The sequence below is a fragment of the Maylandia zebra genome, linkage group LG16 (genome assembly GCF_041146795.1).
Source record: "Maylandia zebra isolate NMK-2024a linkage group LG16, Mzebra_GT3a, whole genome shotgun sequence".
In the NCBI taxonomy this organism is placed as follows: domain Eukaryota; kingdom Metazoa; phylum Chordata; class Actinopteri; order Cichliformes; family Cichlidae; genus Maylandia; species Maylandia zebra.
Window position 1 is genome coordinate 10,544,892 of NC_135182.1, and position 27,443 is coordinate 10,572,334.

The 27,443-nt window shown below is 41.2% G+C and overlaps 1 protein-coding gene across 6 annotated transcripts in view; it reads left to right on the forward strand.

Annotated features, from left to right (window-relative positions):
- The window catches only part of dgkh (diacylglycerol kinase, eta), an 80,283-nt gene extending 54,970 nt beyond the window's left edge, over window positions 1-25,313 (forward strand). For 5 of the 6 annotated variants that reach the window (XM_004572980.4, XM_076874595.1, XM_076874597.1 and 2 more), the window contains 21 exons: window positions 876-1,038; window positions 1,175-1,283; window positions 1,624-1,845; window positions 2,111-2,202; window positions 2,855-2,954; window positions 3,108-3,417; window positions 3,556-3,681; window positions 5,322-5,456; window positions 5,576-5,693; window positions 5,862-5,972; window positions 6,620-6,716; window positions 7,636-7,743; window positions 11,861-11,974; window positions 12,067-12,201; window positions 14,722-14,882; window positions 14,991-15,096; window positions 15,760-15,852; window positions 16,432-16,551; window positions 17,104-17,209; window positions 18,466-18,596; window positions 22,055-25,313. In XM_004572980.4, the coding sequence (XP_004573037.1) occupies window positions 876-1,038; window positions 1,175-1,283; window positions 1,624-1,845; window positions 2,111-2,202; window positions 2,855-2,954; window positions 3,108-3,417; window positions 3,556-3,681; window positions 5,322-5,456; window positions 5,576-5,693; window positions 5,862-5,972; window positions 6,620-6,716; window positions 7,636-7,743; window positions 11,861-11,974; window positions 12,067-12,201; window positions 14,722-14,882; window positions 14,991-15,096; window positions 15,760-15,852; window positions 16,432-16,551; window positions 17,104-17,209; window positions 18,466-18,596; window positions 22,055-22,141 (2,744 nt within the window). In that variant the 3' untranslated portion in view covers window positions 22,142-25,313. The remainder of the gene's footprint in view (window positions 1-875; window positions 1,039-1,174; window positions 1,284-1,623; window positions 1,846-2,110; window positions 2,203-2,854; window positions 2,955-3,107; window positions 3,418-3,555; window positions 3,682-5,321; window positions 5,457-5,575; window positions 5,694-5,861; window positions 5,973-6,619; window positions 6,717-7,635; window positions 7,744-11,860; window positions 11,975-12,066; window positions 12,202-14,721; window positions 14,883-14,990; window positions 15,097-15,759; window positions 15,853-16,431; window positions 16,552-17,103; window positions 17,210-18,465; window positions 18,597-22,054) is intronic. The other variant, XM_004572983.4, reaches the window with a different exon arrangement.
- The last annotated feature ends 2,130 nt before the right edge of the window (window positions 25,314-27,443 follow it).

Consider the following 27,443-nt stretch of genomic DNA (forward strand, 5'->3'; position numbering starts at 1 on the left):
TTAAAAAAAACAAAACAAAAAAGCTTGATGGATAAAGTTTTAGGATGTGTAACACACAGAGAATGCATACAGAACATTTATTGCAGATATAAGATGATCATTCAATTCAATTCAGTTTTATTTATATGGCATTAAAAACAATAGTTACCTCAAGGCACTAAATATTATAAGATAAACACCCTACAATAATACAGAGAAACCACAGCATGTTGCGCACCAAAATGGAAGCATAGGCTTCTTAGATGGGCTACGTCACACAGTAGGGCCTATTATCAGTAAGACAGTAACATTATATTGCTCAAAAAGGTGTCAACTGCAAAAAAATCAAGCGCTCCACTACAATGACCTCAGTTAGTGGAACAGACACCAGTCAGCTTGTGTTGACACACAGCAACACCCCTAATCTTAAAGTGCTTACAAAAATCGAACAGGTGATATATTACTTTTATAATAATATTAGATTAGATTAGATAAAACTTTATTAATCCCTCAGGTGGGTTCCTCCGGGAAATTCAGTATAGAGTTGATATCGAGGTTGAAGCTAACCATAGACACCAAAAATGTTTTTCTTACCAGGTTGTGAAGATGTGTTTTTTTAGTGCTGGAAAGTTGTGCATTTAAAAGTGGGCAATAAACTCAAGTGGCCATTAGAGGAAATCCCGTTTATAGACCTGGCATAGAACTGAGCAAAAAAGATTGATTAGGCAGATCTGCTATGTGACTCCTTCTCCACTTTGGACACTCTATACACAAAAAAATTTCAATTCAAACAGCAATAAAACAGTCATTTATGTTCTTTTTCCATGTAAATTTCAGTCTGATGAAACAGAGCCATGTTGACTTTTGTTGTTCTTACTGCTGCCATGACTCCTCAGGCTTCTGGAAGGCCACCTGTCCCCCGTCATGTGCCAGTCCCCTCCTGGTCTTTGTCAACTCCAAAAGTGGCGACAACCAGGGAGTGAAGTTCCTACGGCGCTTCAAGCAGCTTCTGAACCCAGCTCAAGTCTTTGACCTGGTCAACGGTGGGCCACACCTTGGGTGAGGAAAACACTTGCAAACAAATCTGCTGTAAATATCCATAAATATCAAAGTGCACCAGTTTTGTTATTAGGCTTTAGTTGAAAGCTGATCCTGCAGAATAAGTACATGAGTGGCTTTGTTGTGTTTTTTCCAGTTTGCGCCTGTTTCAGAAGTTTGACAACTTCCGAATCTTGGTGTGCGGAGGTGATGGCAGCGTGGGATGGGTCCTCTCAGAGATCGACAAACTCAATCTACACAAACAAGTAGTGCACAGTAACATAAGCGTTATTTTAACAATGACAATGAAAACACTATTAGGATTTGTTTCTCTTCTACTGAAAATGAATGATAATCACAAACTATCATAAACATATTGGATAGAAAGTCTTTTTAAACAGGTTTTGCACAGCTTTCCAGAACAAGTACACAGACGATAATTTGTCTTTGGCCAGTGTTCCAATTGCGCTTTTTGCCTTTGCTCTGAGCAAGCTCACATAAAGATACAAAGTCATTCCACACTCACAGGCAGGAATGTACAGACAAACAGCTCATTTTGAGTATAGCAGACACTGATGCCAAATAAACCCTGTGCCTGCCTTTCAGTGCCAGCTGGGGGTGTTGCCCTTGGGCACCGGCAATGATCTGGCGCGAGTGCTTGGCTGGGGCCCGTCATGTGACGATGACACCCAGCTGCCTCAGATTCTGGAGAAGCTAGAGAGGGCCAGCACCAAGATGTTGGACCGCTGGAGCATCATGACCTACGAGATTAAGATCCCACCCAAACACAGCTGCCCTACCACGCCTGAGGGAGCTGACGACTGCCAGGTACTCACAGGAGTTGACAGATATTCACATGCATCAGTAGACCCAATAAAAGCCAGCAGGGGATTCCAGACAGACAGACATGGGGAGGAGGTAGTTGCAGGGAATAGCACCTGACATTTTGAATTCATGTTCACCTTACCTCCAGTTTAAACATGGGCAAATAAGCATTTTAGCACTTATACCTTATTAACTGTAGTGCCTATAAGATTGCGTTTAACAGTTGTTTTCTGAATAGAAATAAACAGTTTCATTGTTTTCTCAACAGTTTCACATTTCAACCTATGAAGACTCAGTAGCTACTCACCTCACAAAGATCCTCAACTCTGAGCAGCACTCTGTGGTCATCTCCTCTGCCAAGTAAGTGTTTATAACACCGCCGTTACCCAGAATAAGAAGTCTAAAATCAACCCAAACAGCAATGTAATCAACTACAGGCTAAAAACCATGATGTGCAAGTCGTGGTGATATTGCATTGTAATTGCTGCAGCATTATTGCAGCTGCTCCAGCAATCACACTAATAATTCTGACATTTTTAAATATGTGAGCAGTCCACTTGGGGACACATTTGACAAAAGTACATTTAAGCAACTGTTCTTGTATTGATTTTGTCCTAGTCACAAATAACCAATGTACCCCTCCCTTCACATAAGTAATGAATCTTTTGTTTTTGGCTGGAATAAAAATGTATTTATAAAGCACAACTCTACAACAATAGTTTTCTCAAGGTGTTTTTTTTATAGTAAGAAAGAACCGCTATGAGCAGCAGTTGGCAACAGTGGGAAGCAAGAACATCCTTTTAACAGGCTCAGGGAGGGGCAGCCATGTGCCACATTCTAGAATAAAGAACAAAGAGGAGAACAAAAATTTACTTTTGTGAAAAATAAATTATTTCCATATAGTGAAAATAGTAAATGAAGTATGTAAAAAGATACAAAAGGAGGTAAATAATTAGCTTTTCTCAGATTACGTTATGTCAGGAAGAACTTGTGTTTTCTCCCCGTTTCTTAGAATTCTGTGTGAGACAGTGAAGGATTTTGTTGCCAAAGTGGGGAAGGCGTATGAGAAAAGCACTGAGAATGCTGAGGAGTGCGACTCTATGTCTCTCAAAGTAAGCCTCAAAAACAATGCAGTAAACATCCATTATCTGCTTGTGCTGAAAGCCAACTCCATATATATTAAATTTCTGCTAATTCACTGTCCTGTGAATGCTGCTGCAGCACTCCATCTGGTCCTTAAGTGTCTCTTCCTCTGTGCCCTCCAGTGTGCCATCCTCAATGAGAAACTGGACTCCCTCCTCCAGACCCTCAACACAGAGTGCCAAGCTCTACCTCCGCTCCCCCTCTCCACTCCACCTATTGTAGAGGAGGAACAGGAGGAGGAGGAAGAGGAGGAGGAGGAGGCCAGTGAAGAAAGCCTGACAGAGCTGAAGGAGAAATTGGAGGAGGAGGAGACGGAGAAAGGAGTGGCAGGAGGTTCGCCGCACCAGCTGTTCAAAAGCAGGGAGCAGTTGATGCTCAGGGCCGACAGTCTGAAGAAAGCGGTTCGACAGGTCATAGAACAGGCAGAGAGAGGTACGTGTAGTGAGCTACAGGATAAGGATTCTGCCTCGTGATGATGAATGGAATTATCAAAATGTTTTTGAAACAAAAACATGCGGTTATTAAATGCAACTTATTGTGTTATGGCCAACCCATTTATGCCCTGTTTAGTGGTTGATGAGCAGAATGCCCATACGGAGGACACAGAGCTTCCATCCCCTCTGGAGAAGGACAGCGAGGATGAGAACAGAGACAGTGAGAAAGATGAGGACACTAAGGAACTGGAAGCAGTGTCATGTAAGTGTTTCTGCTGCTTTTTGGCCTGTTCCCCTTCTACATTTGCGAGGTACTTCCAAACATTCACTTACTTGGCCCGCTACATTTCATAAAAGGCTAGTTCCAGAGAACTTAACCTGCCCAGCTTTGCATGTCCACTGTGCAAGTCTTCCAGCTTGCATTGTTCTTGTAGCTGACACATATTGTTTTTGGGCTGAATTAAGAAAATAAGTCAGCAGTGGTCGGTGTAAAAACATGTTTCCTCACTCTTTTCTCTACTGAGAGAAGGAAACACAGCTATCTCTATAATTTAGGCAAGTTTAAGAACAACAAAGATGCCTTAAAGGCATAGATTTTTGTACACATGATTTTAATGTTGCCACCTGGTGGGTATTGCAGTCATTGCACCACAGTGGACCAGAGACATAGCTAATGGGAAAAAAAAGCCTGCTGACGCAAATCAAGTTTCCTGTCATAAATAAACTCCGGGATTAGTGCTAAAAGTGCTTGGAGCAACTTTTCCTCCTGTGATATTCCACCTCTTACACCAGGCTGAGCTGCTTAGGTTCTAATCTTCAGACTGTGGCAACTTCTTTAATAATAAATCAGTGTACCTGTTGAAAGTACACAGGCAGGCCAGCTGTTTCAACATGCAGGTTACTGTGAAATGTCCACTGCGCTTCTTTGTGTGTGTGTGTGGATGGGCCACAGGATATGTTATTGTCTTAGGGGCAGAAGTTCTTCCTGTTTATCATTGGGCTGCTTCCTTCCTTCCACACATTTTCCAAGTATTAGAAGACTAGGAGGAATCAGTCAAACCCTCTGCTTTGTGTCCTCTCCTTGTTTCCGTCTTTCGTCCTGTTTCTCCTTCCTGACCAGGAAGCACTCCGAGGAAGTAGAGCAGAAGAGATTGCTGCCCATGGTCTGGTTCAAATATAGCTATCAGTAATTGTCAGCCTTCTAACCAATTGCTCTTGAAGTCATACAATGAAAGCAAAAATAATGTCAAATCCAGGATGCAACACCAGAATAAACCCCGAGCAACCAGTCTTTCAAAGTAAACGTGTGTAATTTTACTGTATGCAAAAGTAATCATGTTGTTAGACAGTGGGACTCACTCACAAGCAATGCATTTTGATTCATCAGTATATTCTTACCTGAAATTAAATTCGATGTAGAGAAGAAAAAATATTAACTGGAAATTTGTTGGCCAAAGCCTCAACTTGTTCAGACAGTCCTTGTACAGATCACAGGTAGCGTGTGCAAGGTAGGAAAAAGATGACCATTGCATACCTTTGATGAATTGATGTTGATTTTGTGTATGTTCTTAATTTATGAGCAAGGTATGAGGAAGGTAATAACATTGTTAGCCACATCTTGGTGAATGAGGCCCTTGTGAGTACTGTCTATTGGACACATAGACCCCAAATGTTATTATTTGTACCTGCACCCAGCCTTACTGTATAAATATTATATTCCTAAAATTGCATTAATATGTTCATATTTTTGTTCATATGTGGATGCATGATGCATGTCTATGGATGTGCATCTCTGTGTTAATAAGTACCCTCTGACACAGCTGAAGCGCATTTTGTTTTGCTTTATACTTTCCATCATATCTGTCCCTAAATTCAAAGTAAGTTTTTCTCTCCTTGGCCCAGCTGCTAAGAGTCCCTGTTCTCCAACGGAGAGGAGAGTGAGCCGTAGCACCCAGTCCTATAGCTCCTTCACCATCACACCCTTCACCACCAGCAAGGAGAATCTCCCTGTACTCAACACACGCATCATCTGCCCAGGTAAACACACATAAACAGGCACCAAACTCATCACATTGGATCAACAAGGGCACAATCAGTCAGGCATTGCAGTTCAGTATTGTGTGACACAGACGATGTGTGTTTGTGTGTATGTGCAGGTTTGCGAGCAGGTCTGGCTGCCTCTATTGCTGGCAGCTCTATCATTAGCAAGATGCTGCTGGCTAACATCGACCCTTTCGGGGCCACATCATTCATCGACCCTGACCTGGACTCTCTGTAAGAGCCATGTCTTTTTCTAATGCCTTCTTCCATCTTTGTCACTGTGATGTTGTTTGTTGTTCACATTCTACACTGTTGCTTTGTCTTTCTCTCACTTCATGTATTTGTGTGCAATCTAACTACCTTTTTTGTGTGTGCGTTTGTGTTGACTGCTTGTTCATCCAGAGAGGGCTATATGGAGAAGTGTGTTATGAACAACTACTTTGGCATTGGCTTGGATGCAAAGATCTCGCTGGAGTTTAACAACAAGCGAGAGGAGCATCCAGAGAAATGCAGGTGAGTCTCATTTCCAATGAACACAGCATATTTGTGTGGGTTTTTTTATAATTTCATTTTATTTGCTTTGTTTATACATAAACAAGCACATGAACTTTTGAACAGTCCTAAGCTGGCAGCGTTGGAGCAAATCTGCCTCTTTTGATAACTGAAGTTACTTACCAGTCAAGTATTCTCATTTTTTCAGTCTGTATGTGAGTTTTTCTATTTTCAGGACCTCGTCAAACACAATCACCAACTGTCTAGAACTGAGTGTTGCAGTCCTTAGCCAGTTTTAAGTTATCTTTTTTTTTGTGTGCTGCTAACAGGATAACCTTAAACAGGTGTTGGTCCTTGAATAAAGACAAGTAAATATGTCACCAAGAGCTGCCAAGATGCCATCCCAGAAGGTTTTATTTTCCCACGTGTCTAAAAAAAAAATTGTGAAAATGTGATCACTTAATCTTCTGCAAGGCTGTTGTACATTTATTTGTTTGCTTGTAATTTGGGGCATTACAAAATACAGAGTCTGACTTTTCCAGGCACATTCCCTCCATTTCAGTGATTGTGTTGCAGGTGATGTGTTGTCCACGTATTTGTGTGTTTTAAAGTTGAAGTGACACAACAGTCTTTTTCCTGCACACCGCCTCTGCACCTTCCCCACACAGGAGTCGTACCAAGAATATGATGTGGTACGGTGTTCTGGGCACTAAGGAGCTGCTGCAAAGAACCTACAAGAACCTGGAGCAGAAGGTCCAGCTGGAGGTGAGACATGGAGAAAATCAGGCATTTAAGGCTTTGGATTAAAAAAGAAACGAGAAAATTTTTAATTGAAAACACTGCATGTTACACACTCGCATTTCACCAGCGCTTAAATCTTTATAATCACTTAAATTACGCATGACAGAATAAGGAACACGTGACAAAAATTAGAGTTCACCTCTCCTTTTACTCACAAAGATTTTTATTTTTTTTAAAGTTAATAAAAAAAGTTTTAATATTAAAAAAAATTCTATTGTTTGTTATTATGTAAAAACATTTAGAGAATAACTGTCCTTAATAATATGCCCTTAAAAAAATTCCATGATTATGTGTATATTTGAACGAACTCCAGGTTTCTTAGGCAGTGACGATGTTGGTCTGGTAAGAGTAAAAACCACCCTGTTCTGTGAGATTGCTTATTTACACAGCCAGAAAACTGATAACGTGTAATAAAAAAAACACCAGTTTTTTTTGTGTCAGTTTTTCAATGAAATAGTTCTGAAAGCTCAGTAAAGGCAGAAGCAAAAATGTGGTTAAATGTTTATAGAACCAGCAAACAGCCTTAATTTAGACACACAGAGTATATGTGGCTGTAGCTCAGGTGGTAGAGCGGGTCATCTATTGATTGGAAGGTTCGTGGTTCGATCCCTGGCTTCCCCAGTCTGCATGCCAAACATCCTTGGGCAAGATACTAACCCCAAATTGCTCTCCGATGCATCCATTGGAGTGTGAATGTTACTTAGTAAGCACTTAGAAAAATGTGCTTGGGTGAATGTACAAGTTGTGTACAGCGCTTTGAGTGCTCAGAAAGAGTAGAAAAGCGCTATATAAGAACCAGTCCTTTTTTTTTTTTTTTTCACCATGTTCTCTTTTCTTTTGCTTTACTGGTCCAACTTAACTTTGTTATTTGGGTCTTTCCCAGTGTGATGGACAGTACATCCCACTGCCCAGCCTTCAAGGCATAGCAGTGTTGAACATTCCTAGCTACGCAGGCGGAACCAACTTCTGGGGCGGCACCAAGGAGGATGATGTAAGTACATTTACTGTTCTCAAGCTGTTCACTGTAATAAAACTGCTCTCTGTGTGATGTTCCATCCTACTTGGCATGGCCCTGGTAGGAAACTCAGATCATCTTTGAGGGATGAAAACAGGTGTGTTTTCCGCTCTGCTTGGAGCTTTTTTCTTTTTGTCTTCTTTTTCTTTTTGTCTTCTTTTTGTCTTCTCTGATATTACCTAAAGAATGACAGTGTGGACGCCTGTTTGACATGACCCCAATAGCCTGGATGTGCAGGGGGAAGGATGGCTAGAGAGACGTCTCTGCTTGTATGTTTAAGGCTCAGAGCACACTGGCTGAGGGATTAGAGTGTCAGTTTGCACACACTGCAGAGGGCTCACTCAGGGGTGTGTGTGGGGGGGCACACACACACACACACACACACACATATACAGCAATGTGCATGGGGTGTTGTGTAACTGTTTTTGCTGGAGAGGAGGAAGCAGAAACAGAGACAGTATATACACGACTGCACAAACACAGGCACAGATTATCATCAGAGTTTTGCCTTTGTTTGGAATAAATCATTCATTTTGACACGTGGGAGTAAATATAGTTTTTTATACATATACATATATATGGAGAGAGAGAGAGAGAAGATAATATACATCTTAGTAATTGTAAAAGCTAATGATAAAATGACCCTGCTAACACACAGATCAGTGCCCTCCCACTGGCTGTGTCCATCTAGTGGCTGGTGCCCCACAAGACAACTGAGAGGGTCACCTGATCGCTTTTCAGCAGTTTCTAAGTTTTTTTTGTTTGTTTGTTTGTTTGTTTGTTTTAGAAGTACAAATATGTGTAAAAGAAAATTCAGGAATAAATTTGACAATTTTTCATTTTTTTTAATTTATTTATTTTTACAACATACACATATGATCTACTCCTCAAAATCTTGGGGTCCCTTGGAAATTAAGTCTATTATTTTATGTTATATATAAGTGATGGATCAAAAATGTTGTCAAAACAATTAGATTTCTACGTTAGATCTACAGAGGCCTGTTTCAGCACCCCTCACTGCTGTGTCGCATTATGTTACCTTATATCCTACTAATGATCATTAGGCTTGGGATCTCTTTGTCTAGTTATGTTAGCACTGCTGACAGCAGTCATGTTCACTTAATCAGTCTGTCTAGTTGAGTTTCTGAAACTCGTCAGAGGTTTCTATTTTAAGGAATAAAGTTATTTTAAGAAGTTGTGCGTGTATTATTCTCTTCACAAGTCCGCACAATCTCTCACTGTAATAAAAAAAAAGTCTGACGCTGAATTCATGTTCAAGTCTGCAAGCTAGAACATGAATTCATTGTCAGTGAGTTTCAGAAAAGAAGCCTCTTTCTTTGGCCCTTTTCAAACCTACACAGACGCTTAACCGACTAAATGAATTACTTCTTTCATCAGCATAACAGTTGTCAGCAGTGCTAACATGATTGAAAATACTTTTCTAATAATCTTTCAGCCTATAAATTGAATGTGCAGCTAACACGGTGTTCCACAGGAGCATGGGTGTGATAGTGTCTGAAAATGGGCCCCTATGGCAGTATGCTGCCTTTTGCACATGGCTCTGTGGACCTCCTTTACAGGTTGGGTTGCTTCATTTTGTAAACACTGTGAATAGATTTAGAGGTTTCATAGGGCAATTTTGGAAATCTACTTCATTTTCTCATTTTAAGGAAACGGTAAAATACAACTAAATCTATATTTCAACAATCCAGCTCAATGTTGGGATGGCTGGTGTGTTTGTGGAGCGTCAACTTGGAGCAACTAAATTACTACGATAACTAAAACAAGAAACTGAACACGTACATGCAAAACATGAAGATGAACATGAAAAAAACCTGAGCAATCGAAAGAAAACGCTGACCTGGTATTACCTGACATGGAAACAACAGACAACCCAACAAAGAACAGAAGAAGTCAGAGGACTTAAATACACAGAAGGGTGATGAGAGAAGTGGAAACACCTGGGAAAACACAGCTGACACAAATGAACCTGACGCCACAGGGAACACAAGACACATAATAGAATGTAGACAAGACAACACAGTCAAAGCGTGTTGCTGGGTCTGAAATACACCGGGATGTCAATGTATTTCAGACCCAGCAACACGCTCAGACAGAAACTGGTTCACCCGAAAGACAAAACGCCAAAACACAGACTTAACAATGTGGTGTATGCTGTACAGTGCAGTGAGGAATGCTCAGACCTCTACATTGGAGAGACCAAACAGCCACTTCACAAGCGCATGGCACAACACAGAAGAGCCACCTCCACAGAACAAGACTCAGCAGTCCATCTGCATCTTAAGGATAAAGGACACTCTTTCGAGGATGCCAATGTTCACATTTTGGACAGAGAGGACAGATGGTTTGAAAGAGGAGTGAAAGAAGCCATCTATGTCCACTGTGAGCGACCATCTTTGAACAGAGGCGGGGGTTTACGACACCAACTCTCTGCCATCTATAATCCAGTTTTGAGATCCCTTCCCAGACGCCTTAACGCCCACTCACATCCTGGGCCATCTGACCTCAGGAATTCGCATGATAAGGTGGGGCCAAGTTTCACAATGAACACACCCGAAACCCTGGCTGATTGGGACCCACACCCAGTTTCACACCTTGGCTCAGGCGATTAGAGGATCATCAGGGGGTCCTTTTGTCCCTCTGTGGGGGGAAACTCCCACTAGGTTTATATCTGGGACTCTCCACCATTTGACCTTAGAACTGAAGAAGCTTCTCGGATGAGAGGTGAAACGTCTTCAAGCAACTTAAAGAAGTCCAGACGCTTTTCTTTGCAAGCTCCTTTGACTACGATGACCTGGATGACTGAGAACCTTCACAGACACAAGACAACACAAGCTTGACAACGTAAGCACACAGACATTTACACATGACAGAGGACAGGAAAAGACTCATAAATCAGGAGACATAGAAGAACCATAAACTAGACTGGAACTCAACTAAACCATCCATCCATCCATTTTCTTCCGCTTATCCGGGGCCAGGTCGCGGGGTCAGCAGCCCAAGCAGAGAAGCCCAGACCTCCCTCTCCCCAGCCACCTCCTCCAGCTTATCCAGGGGAACACCAAGGCGTTCCCAGGCCAGCCAAGAGATATAAACTCTCCAGCGTGTCCTGGGTCTGCCCCGGGGCATCCTCCCAGTGGGACATGCCCGGAAAACCTTGCCCAGGAGGCATCCTTGTCGGATGCACGAACCACCTCAACTGGCTCCTTTCGATGTGGAGGAGCAGCGGCTCTACTCTGAGCCGCTCCCGAATGTTGTCTGGGGGCTTTTGCCCCCTGGTCGGGTCTCCCATGGCAAATTGGTCCTGGGTGAGGGACCAGACAAAGAGCGATTCAGAAAACCCCTATGAAAAGACCATCTAGGGAACAGTTTACCCTGCCTGGGATAGGGTTACCGGGGCCCCGCCCTGGAGCCAGGCCCAGCGAGGGTGCCCAAGTGCGAGCGTCTGGCGGCCGGGTCTTAGTCCATGGGGCCCGGCCAGGCACAGCCCGAAAAAGGGACATGGGCCCATCTTCCTGCAGGCCCACCACCCGCAGGTGGCACCGTAGGGGTCGGGTGCAATGTGAGCCGGGCGGAGGTCCTGGTGGATTGATCCCCGGCTACCAAGACTGGCAATTGGGACATGGAATGTTAACTAAACCCTAACTAATAATAATACCAGACCTGAACATTATCTCATTAATCACTAATCAAAAATACAAAATAACTCAACTACACCCTAAACTAAGAAAAACGCACAAATCTAACATAGGAAATCAACAGTACTAAATAAACTCGAGATGCTGGGTCACAGACAAACTGACCAGGCCCCTGATACTGGGTCTTTAACTGTCCCTTATTTTAAAACCACATCCTCGATGTAGCTCATAAACCTCCTCAGGTTGGCTGAGTCTGTAGTTTGTTTTAAAGGGCTGCTGAAAACAAATTTTTGAATATGTTAGCTTTTCTTTTATTTATGTTTATGTGGAATATTTACATAAATTTGAAATAGCGGCAACTGTATCCTTTTAGGATCCTTCCAGCTACATTACATTGACATAGATTTCATTATTGCCAAAATGTTTTTATGCAGATATTCTGTGCTCCATCTTTCGATGACAAGATCCTGGAAGTGGTTGCTGTTTTTGGGAGCATGCAAATGGCTGTGTCCAGAGTCATCAAATTGCAACACCACCGCATAGCACAGGTGAGCAGATGCGTTAAAACCGTATGAAGTGCAAATTGTGTCTCTGTGTCTGTACACTGTGTGATTCTAATCCAAGCGTCTTCCTCAATCAGTGTCGAACTGTGAAGATTACAATCCTGGGTGATGAGGGGGTTCCCATTCAGGTAGATGGTGAGGCCTGGATCCAACCGCCTGGAGTCATCAAGATCCAGCACAAGAACAGAGCACAGATGCTCACCAGAGACCGGGTGAGGAAGGGTGCTGCTGTTGCTGAGTGAAAAGCAATTTGTGTAGATATATATATATCAGGGGTCGGCAAGCCACAGTTGGCACGCGAAGGGTTAACTGATGGCACGACCATAGCTGGACTGGCCATCGGGCATACCAGGCATTTGCTCGGTGGGCCGATGTTTTTTTTTTTGTAACGGTATAAACAATGAAAGGTGTTGGATTGGCCAGATGCTGGTCGGTGTGTAAAAATAACTCAGTTGTTTGGTGGTGGCTATAGTGGAGCTTCCACAGATTCAGTAAAATTAACAAGTGGTGGAGGCCAGCAGGTGGATGAGGGAGAGGGGAGGCAGGAGGAGGAGAGACCCGAGGCGGCCGCCGGTTCAAGTGTCAGGTGAACTGAACTTCAGGTAAGAAGTTATGACCTGCAGTCTATCTGGGTCAGATATAAACCAAGTTTAGGTGGAGTTTATTTTCGTTGTGGTGACTTTTTACCATCAGTTACAATAACTATGCATGACGGAGTTTCTATACAGCTGGGTGGGTGCTATGATGTTACTGATAGTGAACTTTATTTTATTCATAAGGTTAGTTAGTAGAGTTGCCAACCATCCCGTACAAACGGAATCGTCCCGCATTCAGAGAAATTATTACCCGTTTCGTGTTGAGCTGAGAAGGGACGCAGTTTGTCTAGGATGGAAAAAGACACAAAGGTGGATTTATTCTGTCGTTACGCTGCACAGCTGCCTCTTCTTCTCTCATCCTCCCTCTCCTGTTGCTACTTTAATCATGAAACTGATCAATGATCAGCTGATCGGCTTTTCTCTCGAGTTTGTTTATCGCCCACTTTGCGCCAGAAAGAGGAAACCAGCCGAGGTTGCGCTAAATAGCAGCACGTTTAAGCTTGATCAGCTGTTGTTAGAATTTATTTAATATTTATTTCTAGTATCAGCTGAGGTTTGCTGGAGCCACAGCTGTAAAGCTGCTGGTCATGATGTCTGTTTAGATATGTGGTGAGAGGGAAACATGAAGATGAAACCAGGAGATGTCCTTACTGAATCATCAGAGCTGAACAGGTGATGGAGAAACAGGTTTACCTTTTAGGTGACATGAATGAGTTGAAGGGACGTTATGAACTGTTTCTGAGAGACAAATAACACCAGAAAGAGAAACCATAAGAAACACTTTCTTATTCTCATTTAAAATGTCTGGCTGTTATTAAATAATTATCTGAAGCTTACAACCAAAGTTTTTATCTGACATAAAATGTATAGAAATCATACATATACCAACAAGACAGTGTACATCACTGTCACAACAGTGTTTGTTTTCATTCAAAGGCTTTATGGCTTTAATACCTGGTGGGCCGGTCTCTAGTCAAAATGCCCGGGCTGTTTTTTTGTCCCAGTCCAGCCCTGGGCACGACACGCAGTGAATTAATCTGAGAAGGTGGATCAAAAAATAAATGGCCGCAGCAGCGGTGCACATCGTAAATCAGCTCGCAGCCTGGTTCTGCCGGAGGATTCTTCCTGTTAGAAGAGGGTTTTTCCTTCCCACTGTCACCAAAGTGCTGCTCATCGGGGGGTTTTCTCTGTATCTATGAAGCGCCTTGAGGCGACTTTTGTTGTGATTTGGCGCTATATAAATAAAATTGAATTGAATTGAATTAATTGGCTAAAAATAACTTAGCCTACTGGTGAGAGGGACGTTGTTAGCTTTCCACATTCCGACACTTCAAAAGCTTCAGGAACTGTCCGCTCAGCACAGCATCAGCACCACGGAGATACATGGATACACAATGCACTTTTGGGCCTTTCAGGTGTATGGACCAATGTTTTATTTTCTGATCAAACCAGAAAGCTTTAATGAGCAGCTAGATTTGTCTCGCATTAACTGGCTGAGTTAATGCCAGTTAATGCAACATCGAAGCAGCTGGAATCCACAGCTGTGCATTTTCACCTGCTGGACATCACTACCTGACAAGTTTAACTGTCTTCAGAACATTGCAGAGGCCTTATTGACAGTATTTGGCTCTACATATCTGTGTGAGCAGATTTTCTCTCACATGAGTGTCCTCAGGTAGCCGTCTGAATGCTGGACACTCGGAGACCTGTGTCTCTGAGTGGGAGACCAGAGATCACATTAACATGTGTGTCTCTGTATTAACAGACATGCCATATTGGCTTAGTTTATTTTTCCTTATCATTGTTGTGAGGAGACCATAAATAGCATTTGTATTTTCTGTTGTACAGTCCATCTGCTGTTATGGATAAAAAGTGTCTTTTTTTGTTTCAAAATAGCTGATAACTATTCGCTGATAGCTGCCAACATCTGCAAACAAATATGATTCTATAAAGTGGTTCTATATATTGTGTAACTGTTCATATAGAGCGTTATTAAATTTATTGCTAATGCAATCATATGACACACTGACTTCTGAGGAAATTTTAAATGGCACTCGCCATCAGAAAGGTTGCCTACCCCTGATATATATATATATGTATATACTTATCTGTGTTTTCTTCAAAATTACCCCGCAGGCTTTTGAGAACACACTGAAGTCATGGGAGGACAAGCTCAAGTATGATAAGCCTCCTTTGCGACCTCACCTCTACCCTCAGCAGTCTGTGGATCTAGCCACAGAGGAGGAGGCAGGCCTGGTGCAGATGTGTGCCCGGGCTGCAGAAGAGCTCATTACAAGGTAAACTTGAATTGATGTGAATATCAGGTATCAGTCGCCGTGTGGACAGGCTTCCCAGACTTTGTTACCTTGAGCTAAGCTCACTGACTGCGCTCTGTCTAATCACAGGATATGTGAGGCTGCAAAGACGAACGGGCTCTTAGAGCAGGAACTGGCTCACGCTGTTAATGCTGCATCACACGCCATCAACAAAACACACCCGAAGTTCCCCGAGGTGAGCTGGGTTTAGCCTGATTTTTGAGACATTGACTTTGTCTTGAGAAAGTCTTTTACAACTCACTGTTCCATCCTTAAAACTGCCGTTTAAAATAATTAATTCTTGTAAAATAAAAATGACTTTTTCTTGCCATTAGAGGTCACTGAAGTCAAAGCTTACATTTAAGATGTACCACTTATTGTTTTAAGGAGACTAATGAGCACTGTTCCAGGTGCAATTTCTTGCTCTTGAGATATTTGAATCTTTAAAAGCTAGGCACTGTGTTTCAGACAAATCTTTTAAAATGTGGTATTTTCTGCCATATTTCAAAATGACAAAGTCAAGTACTTGAGTACTTGAGTCCAGTTTACAGCATCCACAGTTTTAGTTGAACTGCTGCTAAAAGTTAAGCTAAGTTTATTTCTTCATTGGCCATTAATATAATAATAAAAGTGCCCTTTAAGTAATTACTATATGTGGCAATGTGTGAATTTCCTCCATTGTTAATTGATGTTTTAAGGGTTGTTTAACTTGTTCTGATTCTGATTATAAGCACTTACTTTATATTATATTAAACCCCTGAAGAGAGGCTAAGCTACTAAAATAGCATCTAGAACTGTGTGAAATATGTGCACTCTGCTTCTGTTTTTCATGGTGTGTAACATTGAATTCTTTTTACAGAGCCTTACTCGGAACACAGCCATTGAGGTGGCCAGCACTATGAAGGCACTCCACAATGAGACCGAGTCTCTTCTGTTGGGCCGAGTCTCTCTGGTGAGTTATCATGGCTGAAATAGATTGTTTCAATCCTACTTTCTTTTTATATGTTTATGAAACAAAGACTTGAAGGCAGTGTACTTTAAAACTAGATTATTTCTAATGGTGAAAGAATCTTGGTGGAGGGGATCACAGACAGAAGTCTTGTTATGGAAAACAGCCCCTGGCTCACTTGCTCTGTGCCCTTCGTAAATACTTTCCTGATCAGTTTATAGTTTAAGTCACCAGTTTCTGGTCTTGCTGAATACAACATGATGTTGTTTTTGTAAGTCGTGGTGTCCACTGCAGCCAAGAAAGTCAAGTGGGCTATGCTTTAAGGCAGACCTGTTTTGTGATGAATTAGTCACTGGTCCTCTTAGGGTGCTGTGTAAAATATATACCTAGATCCATCTCTCGCTCATCTGGCATAGGGGGAATGCAAGAATGCTTACTCTGAGACTTCATAACAGGATTTTGCCATTTGCTGCTACATCCATCTTGTATTTACAGTCTGTGGTTTTATTATAACTTGGGGTCCTGATGTTAAGGTTGCATTATGGTGTGTTAAATTCACCTTGTTCTCTGTCATCCTTACAGCAACTGGACCCACCAGAGGAGGAGCAGCTGTCCAGCGCTCTGCAGAGCGTGGAGCTGGAACTTGGGAAACTGGGAGAAATCCCCTGGCTTTACCACATCCTGCAGCCCAATGATGAGGAGGTAAGCAGCCTCAGTAAATATGCGTTTGCATGCACATGCTCCATTGTGTGTGGTATCTTTGTAAAATAGAAGACATTAGGTACATTGTGTACTCCTGCAACTCAAAGCTAAAAGTGAACACTATGGAGTTATCTGCAATAACAGTGCCTTCAAATATGGTTACATTGTCACTGAAAGTACAAATATGAGCTTCAAATTTAACACACAAATCATTGTGCTGTTCTTGTCCATCCCTAGTATTCTGACAGGGAAAAATATTTGGAAAACAAAAACTCAGAACAACAAAAGCTAATTGGAGGCTGTCACTAAGTAACTTTCCCACCAGGACTGAAAGATAATAATAGTTTGTTATCGGTTTAAGCATAGTGTGCATACATATTAATACTTGTGGCTTAGATGACTGACTGATCAGTTACTGACCAGCTAAATCCAAAGTGTTCACACAGCTGTCTTGCAGCTGTCCTGTATGTCTTCAGTGTAGCATGGCTTCAGGTAACAGGAGAGTCGAGTAGCTAAATAAAAGGCTATAGGTTGACTGTGCTTATGTACCAGGATCACTCTCTGGGTTACGGCAAGAGGAACAGTCGCAGCAGCATGTTTCGCATAGTGCCCAAGTTCAAGAAGGAGAAGGCCACCAAGAAGACAAGCCCTCAATCAGGTAGGGCTGTGTCCACTTTTCCTCAGTACTGAGCAAACTGGAAAAACTCAGGATAAGGAATCAGTAAGTCCCTCCCATCTGCCTTGGGAGGGACTTACTTACCAGCTGCCTTATTTGTATTTACACTGTATAATTGTTTCCACCTCTTATTAAAAAGGATGATAACAATAAAATCATAGTAATTTTTGACTTGTTAATCATAACTTGAAGTTAGTTGAATTGAAAGGGTACAGATGTTATTTCACTTGCTAATGGCAAGCAAGATGTTTAGCGGGAAGTGGTACCATACTTTATTCTTCAGTAATGTAAAGCTGACCACTGCTCCATCACACACACAAGAACAGCTTGTTTCTGCCCAGAGTCATCACGGTTACCTTTCATGATGGTTATCTTGCCCCTCACTCCTGTTGTTTTTGAAGCCCATGCATAAATGTTGTACTCCATTGTCGTCCCCTAGTAGAAACACAAAGAATGTGTTTGAATGTGTTTGAGGTGTTAACATCCCACACCCTGACCATCAACTTGCATACTCCCCTCTTTTCATGCTCTTATCCAGCTGTCAGTATGTTTTCAGAAGGTACAAAGTCGGGAGAAGAACAAGTCTGTGCACCAAGGACACATGTGCAGAGATGGAAGAGTTCATATGAACACAAAAAAGAAAAACTGAGTAGAAAAGGCAATATAGGATTTGTAGATGAGGAGACAGTGAGATTACAATGTTGCTGTGTACAAATAAGTATACTGAGAAGCCCTTCCTTCTATCTGGGGCATTTTCCTGGGTAGTTGAGCTGTATTTCCTGCAGATTGCACAGGCTTCCGCCTCCCTTTACCTCCTACTTTTCTCTGTGTGCGCTGATATTGGTCAATGATGTGCATGCTCCCAGCCTGCCGTGAACGCCATTGGTCACTGCCTTGTTCTGACCAACCTTTGGCCTCTGTCCCACTCCTTCCTCATCTACCAGCTGCCGTCATTGTTCTTTCTCCTCCCTTCTTCTCTCTCTTCCCTTCCTCCCCTCCATCTCTCTCTTCAATGATTTACCACAATCTGTGTCCATTGGTGAGGTTGTGTGTGTGTGTGTTTGAAGACACATTCACAGAGTATATGTGGTTAAAAGAAGTGAGAGTGTGACAGTTTGTGGAATGTGGCAGTGCGTTTGCATACCTGTGAGGCACTCTGAGCCTCTCTCTGCTCTGCTCTGTGTGTGCATTTTTGTGCGTGTGTGTGCGTGTGCACACATGTGTGTGTGCGTGTACAGTGGAAAGATGGGGCACAGAGGAGGTGGGCATCTGGCTGGAACAGCTGAGTCTGGGGGAGTACAGAGACACCTTCATCCGACACGACATCCGAGGCTCAGAGCTGCTGCACCTGGAGAGGAGGGACCTGAAGGTACTCTCTCACTCACACACACATATACACACGCACACACACACACACACACACTGGTACCCACTTGTTGTCACATCTCAGTGAATCTGTGTGAACCCCCTCCTCCAATCCAAAATCAACTCTTTCTCTCTGTACCCTCTTGGTGTGCTGCGTTTCTTTCGCTCTGTTAGATGTCTCCCTGTTTTTGCCACCTCTCGTGCTGCGCTGCATCGCTCTGCTTGGCTTTTACCGTCTGATCGTGGCTTGTTGAAAAAGACTTGCTGTAACCCACTAACACTGTATACCTGCTGAAAAGGGGGGGAAGCCTTCAGGTCAAGGAGGGGCTCGGTGTGGATAGACCAAACTGAGTTAGGCTTAGGGCAAAAGTGAGAAAAAAACGAATGCATATAGTGGCAGTCTTGAAAAAACTGTGTTGCAACATGAACGTGGAGCGAACAAAGGGAGCAGAAACATAGCCTTTCTAGGAACTGTTCGAAAGCTTGTGCAGTCTCTACTGTCTTCAGTCGTATGCATATAAACACTTGTTAAACAAAACAGCTTGCAGTTTCAGATTATACTGTCAACGTGTATATCAGAACATGAGGACTAGAGCATTCTACTTTAAAACAATCTGTCAAAAAAAGTCAAAAGCACATTCTTTACTGTGTAACGTAAGTTAGAACATGACTGTGGTTTTTGATGCTATTTTCATAATACACTGTAGTGAAGTGTATAAGGCAACTCGTAATAATAATAATAATAATGTTGATCTGGGTTGTGTAATATCCACTGAACCTCCAGGTAACGATCTTAAAATAGAAGGACACTGGAAGCCAAGCACAGGTGCACAAGAAGACAAACTTGAAGTTATTATGAACCACATTTAAATCAAGTATGGACTTTTTTTCCCTCAATCTTCTCAGTTGCACAGTTAATGCTTCGTGGGTTTTTTTGTGCTCAGATGAAAACTGATGATGAGGGTGTTTTTATCCTAGAGACCACTCCCATAAAAATACAAATGTTTCATCATAGGGTAAACGTTATCACTCAGAATAACTTTGATTTGACCTTTCAGTGACTCTTTTCTCTACACAGAGAGGTGGACATAAACCAATAGCATCAAAATACCCCCCACACCATATCAGGTCAAGGTTTAAGGTTATTTTCCTTTGATTTCTCGACCATCTCTTTACACATGTTAAGCTGAAACACTGGTAAGCAACAACTATGTATCTTTAGATATCCTATAATAATTGGCTGATATTTGCATTGATAATATATCTGTCATAAGCTGGTATTGCCAAGTAAAATCAATCTACCTGTTTGATTTGTTAAAAATATCAGTACAAGAAAATTGAATACCATTGTTTATGCAAACACACACAAGATATCCAGGTTCACATTTGTATGGCAATATACTTGTGTTCGTTCTATATCTGTGCCCCTCATTTCATTGTCTTACAATTTATCACTCAGTCATACTGTGGCTAGCTGTCTATGTTGCTTGGTAGTTTATATTTGAATGGATAAAAGTACAGATTCAGTGACTGATATATATTGTTTATTGATATACATTGATTGTTTTGAGTCATTTAAAGGCCAACCGACTCTGATTCCTTTGTCTTAAATACATCGTGGCTCAAGAGTTGGGAGTTCGCCTTGTAATCGGAAGGTTGCCGGTTCGAGCCCCGGCTTGGACAGTCTCGGTCGTTGTGTCCTTGGGCAAGACACTTCACCCGTTGCCTACTGGTGGTGGTCAGAGGGCCCGGTGGCGCCAGTGTCCGGCAGCCTCGCCTCTGTCAGTGTGCCCCAGGGTGGCTGTGGCTACAATGTAGCTTGCCATCACCAGTGTGTGAATGTGTATGTGAATGGGTGGATGACTGGATATGTAAAGCGCTTTGGGATCCTTAGGGACTAGTAAAGCGCTATATAAATACAGGCCATTTACCATTTACCATTACATATTTGCTAGTTGTTTGAGCCTCCAAGTCTGAGGCCATGGAAGAGGATGGAGTGCCGACTCTGGGTCAGGGAGGAGTCACCGCCCCACAGTTTAAGCATCTCAGGTTCTTGTTCACAAGTGAGGGGAGAGTGGAGCTGGAGACTGATAGATGTATTGGTGCCACGTCTGCAGTAATGCAACGCTGTACCAGTTTGTTGTGGTGAAGAGAGAGCTGAGCGTATAAGCAAAACTGTCAGTTTGCTTGTTGATTGTCTTCCCCAGTTTCCCCTATGGCCATGTGCTCTGGGTAGTGACAAGGCTTTTCTGGGAAGAGGCCCTAGGGACAGACCCTAGACAGCTGTCCCCCCTCCCATTCTGCCTCCCGTTTGAGCTGGAGGAGTTGTTATGGTTTGTTATGGTTAGAAAACATAACAAATTGCCGATGCTTGTGTCCAATGCACAAAGTTGCATCTAATAAGATCAGAAAAGACAAGGTTACATTTTGGTTTACTAATTTGAAGCCTTGGGTTTTTTTCCAGGTCTTTTAAAATTACTCATAACATATTTGTAGCTAATTTTGTAGCTAATAAGCTAACAATAGTACTAGTGCTAGTAAGCTAGGTTTGGGAGCATACTGAAACTAATGTGATTATGATATTTATTTGGATTTTAGGTTTTCACTAGTTGACTTCAGGCTTTAAATGAACATACTTACCGGGGAATTTGAACAGTCAAACATGAACTGAACATCTGAGGGTTGGATCTTTATGAAAATCTGAAGACACTGGAGGCAACTTCTTTATTAAAAGCTATCCACCTTTTTTTTTATTTGGTTACTCTATATCGTATCATTACAGACAATATTAATGCCATATGATGTATTGAAGCTGTTGTGCTTAGTGATAGATACTGGCAATTGAGAGCTCATTTTCTCAGAGACTTTTCTAAAATCAGTTTTCCTCTCCCTTCAACAAGAGGGATTTAAGTCTGTATTATACAGTCTATGGCTTTTAGCTGCCAAAGCAATAGATCATTTTCACAGAAGGTGCTGACCAAAACCAGAGCAAAAAATATGGCAAGTTAACCATCAAACCATTTTCACAGTCTTAGTTTGGTACATTAGTATCTATTCATTAACACATTGCTCATGATGTCAGTGGAAATTTATATTCAGTTTACATTTTTCTGCAAATGATAACTATATCATAATTTATCTCAAATGTGACATGAATGGCAGCCCACCTTATAGCTTTTAGTAGCTTCTAAAGAAAATTTGATTAAAGATATATTTCTGTGGACATGATTTGCCTATCACTATGAAATGTTTTAATTATTAATATTTTATAGTTTTGACACTATTAATACTGATTTCTCCCACTATAGATTATGAAGCAACCTGGTGTGTAGCCTTTAAACGTTTGATTTCTAGTGCTGTTCATACCAGACTGTTTATATCACCCACTCGACATTTATTTATGATGGTGTGAAACAGACCTCTCTCAGCGTGTTTTTAATTCCTGTCTTTGTTGGCCCTCAGGATCTGGGGATATCGAAAGTGGGTCATATGAAGAGAATTCTCCAGGGAACTAAAGACCTGGCCAAGGCCTCCATGATTGACCTCTAACCCAGGAGCAAACGCTACCAGAAAGGGGAAACGTGCATTCCTCCTGACTTAGTGGAAGTGTTTGGGAGCACCATAGGCAGTGGCGGAAGAGATATGTATTGAAGGAGAGATGGATATTTGATCCCTCTGCTGAGAAAGTCTGTGTGATGTCGTGATCAAGATACATGTGCGTGTGTTTGTTTGTTCTTTGGTGCCAAAATGACAATCGAGAACGCTGATGGAAGTCACACACACAAAAAAGCCATTTCTTATTTAATAACCATTCATAGCACATAATCAGGTATGCAACTAACCTTACTGTTGACAGCTTGTTGTCTGAGTTGTGATAACAAACTAGTAGCAAAACTAAGACTTCCATAGGTGTGGGGTTCTGCTTCAGTTGAGTCTGTGTAAAAAATGTATTTGCTGGCTCTCTGCCTCACATTACAGAGCTGCACATGCAGAACAGAATAATCTGGACCATGCAGGTGGTTGTCTGGAAGCTTTGTTTGAAAACAGTGGGATACTGTTGCATGCTATGCTTGCTCAACCTTAGATGTGTTTAATTGCATGATTTTTTTTGTGTGTATGCGTGTGTGTGTGGGTGTGTGTGTCTGTGTGTGTGTGTGCAAAATGACACTTGAACAAGTTTTACATAACTTAAGTATTATAATGCCATTTGTTACTACTGAAAACATCATTTTTGGTCTAAATCCAACTTTTTATTCTAGCTTTAAATTATTTTGTTTGCATGATAATGACATGTTTAAAAGGTTTCTGTCAAGTGCCATATTTTGAGTCATTTCGTGTAAGACGTGCTTTAATGGTAGACATCGTAAGAAATCTTTAAACAAGTTATCGATGAGTTATGATTATATGAAATTAATAAGTTGACACGTTCTCTGTGGATGTGAAAAATCTGTACCAAAGTGAATGTCGAAGAAATCATCAGACAGTTTTGTCTTTATTTAATAAGCCAGTAGGTTTTAAGTCTTAATTTCATTTTAGGTGGGAAAAAGCTGTATTAGTCAGGAAGAGAGTAAAACTGTTGGTCAGACGCCAACCACCTATACTATAGGGTTGTAGAGATTTTTTAAAGGAATTCTTAAACAGGCACTTTCTACTTCTTGCTTCATGCAAGTGCAAATCCTCATATCATTGCATAGAGTTAACAGTTCACCTCAACTTTTTACCTTTTGGCAACTTAATACAGTATTTAACACTATTGAGGAGTTAGATATGAGTTTTGAATAGAGCAGTTGATCTGCAGTCTGCTTAACATTGTTCAAGTGCAGCTTTTTCAGTTTTTTTCTCCTTCAAATTCCAAGTGAGACTTTGCTAGAATGCTACTTCTAATTGTTAGTTTCATTTAAGACTGGTGGCATTACAGGGTATATTTCTATATGTGATGCTAAGTTTGTATATAATTATGCACTGTATATACAGTAAACCAGTGTATGCAAACAATGTTTGTAAGTGTAATCTGATGCGTTTGTAGACATGGCATGCATTGTCGACAGCCCACACATTCGATTGTGTACATTACGCCATACCAGTTGTTGTTGATTTTGTTCTAATCTCTTGTACATGATGATGCTGTTGTATTCTAATGATGGTGCAATATTTTAATCTCTTGTTTTGATACTGTCTCTGAAACTTTCCAAACATGATGTTCCTCGGTGGGTAAAAAAAAACACCACAGAAAAACCTTGTAAACGTTCTTTTGTACTCTTCCTCGAGGTTTGAGGATTTTCAAAGTTAGACCCAGAGACAGACAGACAGCTTTTTACTCCAGATTTCTTCCAGGGGTTCAGTAGTTTATAGTTTTGCTCCTTTGTGCTTCCAAGATGATACACTAAAGTAAGACTGTGCCAGCGAATGGGAGAGATTAGGCAGGCATGACTGTTGTGTTCACTTCATGTATCCTGTTGTAACGTGTGCATTCAAGTGTGTGTACTACAACAGTGGCATATTGTACAGTTGTATACTTTTCATTGCCAGCTAATTTTACAGTATAATTGAAAATTTTGCCACACCCATAGACTAATATGCCACCCTAGCAGAATGTGAACGAAACTTTGGAATTGTGTGTTCCCTCCACCAGGGGGCAATCTATCACATCTCACACCTCTACAGGCCTGGATTACACCATTAAACTGCATTATCTTCCAGCTCCTTATGCTGACAATCAGGTGCTCATTGGCATAAATAAAGTTACAGTCCAATTTGAGTTTTTATCATTCAGTGTTCATAAAACTACAAATTTGTCAGACCTTCCCATCTTTTTAGTCTCATATGCCTTTTATCCATTAAATAGATGAGACTAATGACAGTTAGCCTTTTGTAAACCAGAACCCTTTGTTATAGAAGCCTTTCTGTTAGTATGTGCTTTATACAGTGCTAGGGTGCTCTACGCTGCTTCTTTGCTGCAGCGCTCTTGAAGTTTGGCCTCACATCCATGTACTCTCATCACGCCAGTCACCAAACGCAAGTTGTGAATGATGCTGTTGCAGTTCATGAGCTGTGTCTGTCTGCATTAATGGCGTCTGCATGTCCAGGGTGTCTGCCAGGTTCTGTTAATCTGAAGCATTTTGGCCCCAGGCTCCAGCTTGACCTTGCCATATACAGTGGAAGTTGCCACCTTTCTCCCTTGCTGTGTTTTCCAGTGGTCTGTAAATAATGCTGCAAACTGCCTGGTTTTCAAAAACCAATGAAACCCATGCAAGGATCTCTAAAAGATGGATTTAACACTTGGTGTGGTTATCGAAGCGTTGGGAGAAAAGTGAGTTTCATTTGTTTACATTATGTTTACAATGGCACAGTTTTACTTTTTAAGGAGATATATGTAGGTATAGACAATATTTGCATATTTATTGCCTAAGGTTAAATGATATGATGTGTATTGTGTTTTCACATTTGGAATATAATGTTACAGTTGTCACCTGTATTACTATCTGGATGATTTTGGTAAAGTAGTTGATCATTTTTATGACTACTAAGTGACTGTTTTCTGTGCCTTTTTATGGTTAGAATGCATGGTTAACTATTTATTACAATTTGGAGTCACTGAGATGTGTATTTTTGTATTCTGAATAAATAAATGGTTCAGCTTTTGTTGTACATTTTTAAGGTGCCTTGAAACAGGCTACCTATTCATATCTCTCTTCTTCAATAAAATCGGATACATATGCAATCTGACAGGCTCTTCTTTTTTCATTAACACTTTAAACAAAAGGATTGTGTCTTATAATTTCAAAATATGTCGAGAAAATGGAACACGTTAGTGCCATTCTATCTCCTTTAATGCAACACAGCCCTTTTTAAATGGGGTGGCACGAAGGTGGTGACCAGAAAATGTATATCAGCCATTAATTTTTCTTAGACAAGAACAACAAAACATACTCAAATTTCCTAAATAAACTGGCTGGTTTGTTTACTCTTTTATGCTCTCTCTGCTTTGATCAGCTTGTTTGTTGTTTTTGTGGCATTCCAAACAGGTGTTTTGCCAATGGGAACGTTTCAAAGTGCCCTCTGGTGGGCAAACTATGCATTGTTAACACTCATAACTTTTTAATTTTTCAAATGTATTTTGCGACTGTTGTACATGGCACCAGATACACTGGTACATGTCTGCTGATAATACTATTCAGCTTAAATCAGTCAAGTTCTCAACAATAGAAGAAAAAAGTGACTGAAGTTTTGAGTCCAGTCTGAAACCTGAACATTTATCTCAAATGGATTACTTGCACATACACTACACTCATTATTTGAAACGTTGGTTGCGTTTAACAGGAGCATCCAACACTGGAACAGTATACAGGTGTGCCACAGAAAATTTAAAAGGGGTAAATTTGAATATATCCAGGCACATACAAACAACAATGCCTACAAAGACATTTTCTATTTTCATTTTGATAATTGTGACCTGCAGTACAGAAAATAAAGCAAATAAAATCATATCAATCATATCAGAGTTTGAATAAATTATTGTTCAAATAGTATGACTACAATACATCTCTTATTGTAGGTCAGTACACACAACCACAGTCATGGGGAAGACCAGTTGTGGTTGTCCAGATGATCATCAACAGGGCTGCAGAACATCACTGCTAAAAAAGTTGCCTGTTTGCAGAGAGCTGTATTAATCAATTTTCCTCGTTGGAAGTGAAAAGTGTGGTAGTAAAAGGCGCACAAGCAACTGGGATGACCAGGAGTAAAACCTTCGGTTGTTACATTCCTAATATCACAATATAACTGGAGACATTATAAGCATCTTTCCTGGGCTAAGAAAAAAAAAAGAACCACACTGTTGCACTCTGGTCCTAGTCCACTTTTCAGATGAAAGTAAATGTTGCATTTCATTTAGAAATCAGCATCCAAGAGTCAGGAAGGAAAGAGGAACAGTGGAGAGTGTTTGAAGTCCAGTGTGAAGTTTCCACATGCTAATTTGGGGGGTCAGCAGCTGTTGTTGCTGCTTTTGGTCCAAAGTCAGTGCTGCTGTTTACCAGGAAGGGAACTTCATGATGCTATCTACTGACAAGCTTCATGGAGACGTCCATTTCTTTTTCCAGCAGAATTTAGCTCCTGCCCACAGTTCCTAAACTACTACTTAATGGTTTGCAAACCATGTTACTGTTGTGCTCTGACCCGACCTGTGTGTGGTAGATGACAAACACAGATGAGTTGATGTTTGCTATCAAAGCAACCTTAGCTTGAGATGATGATGACTGTAGCAACAGGTTAGCAGGTCTGTTTGCTGTAAGCCCACAGTATCTCAACATAACACAGCCGGTGGGCCTAGAATTCCACCTGTTAACACCCCAAACCTTTCCAAGTGAAGCTAATATGTTTTGGGAATTTACACTTTACAGTTTCTTTGTTGTGCTGTGAGATTAATCACTCGTGTCAAACAAAAGAATAGCTACATTGTGACTTCAGACTTTTGTGGCATTTAGAGAACTATTTTATACGACCAGACCCCCGAGCATTTCCTTCCGCATCCACTCTTATGATTAGACTTTTCTTTACTGAGATATTCTCTCTTTGTAGTATTGCTGTAGCTCACTTCTACTTTTCTGCTTAAAATTCCTCCTGATATTTATTTTTATCCCAAGAAGCTAAAACCAACAGAAAGACTGTCCAGCTATATTATTGGTGTTGATGTTCACATGATAAGTAAAGGTATCCAGAACGATGAAGGGTGGGTGGTCAAACAAGAAGGCAATATATATCTATGCCAGGTATATGTCAAAATCGGTTTGCTATGATGATGCATTTTATTGTTATTGTTGTTGTTTTTAAATAATACTCAGTGTATGTGTGT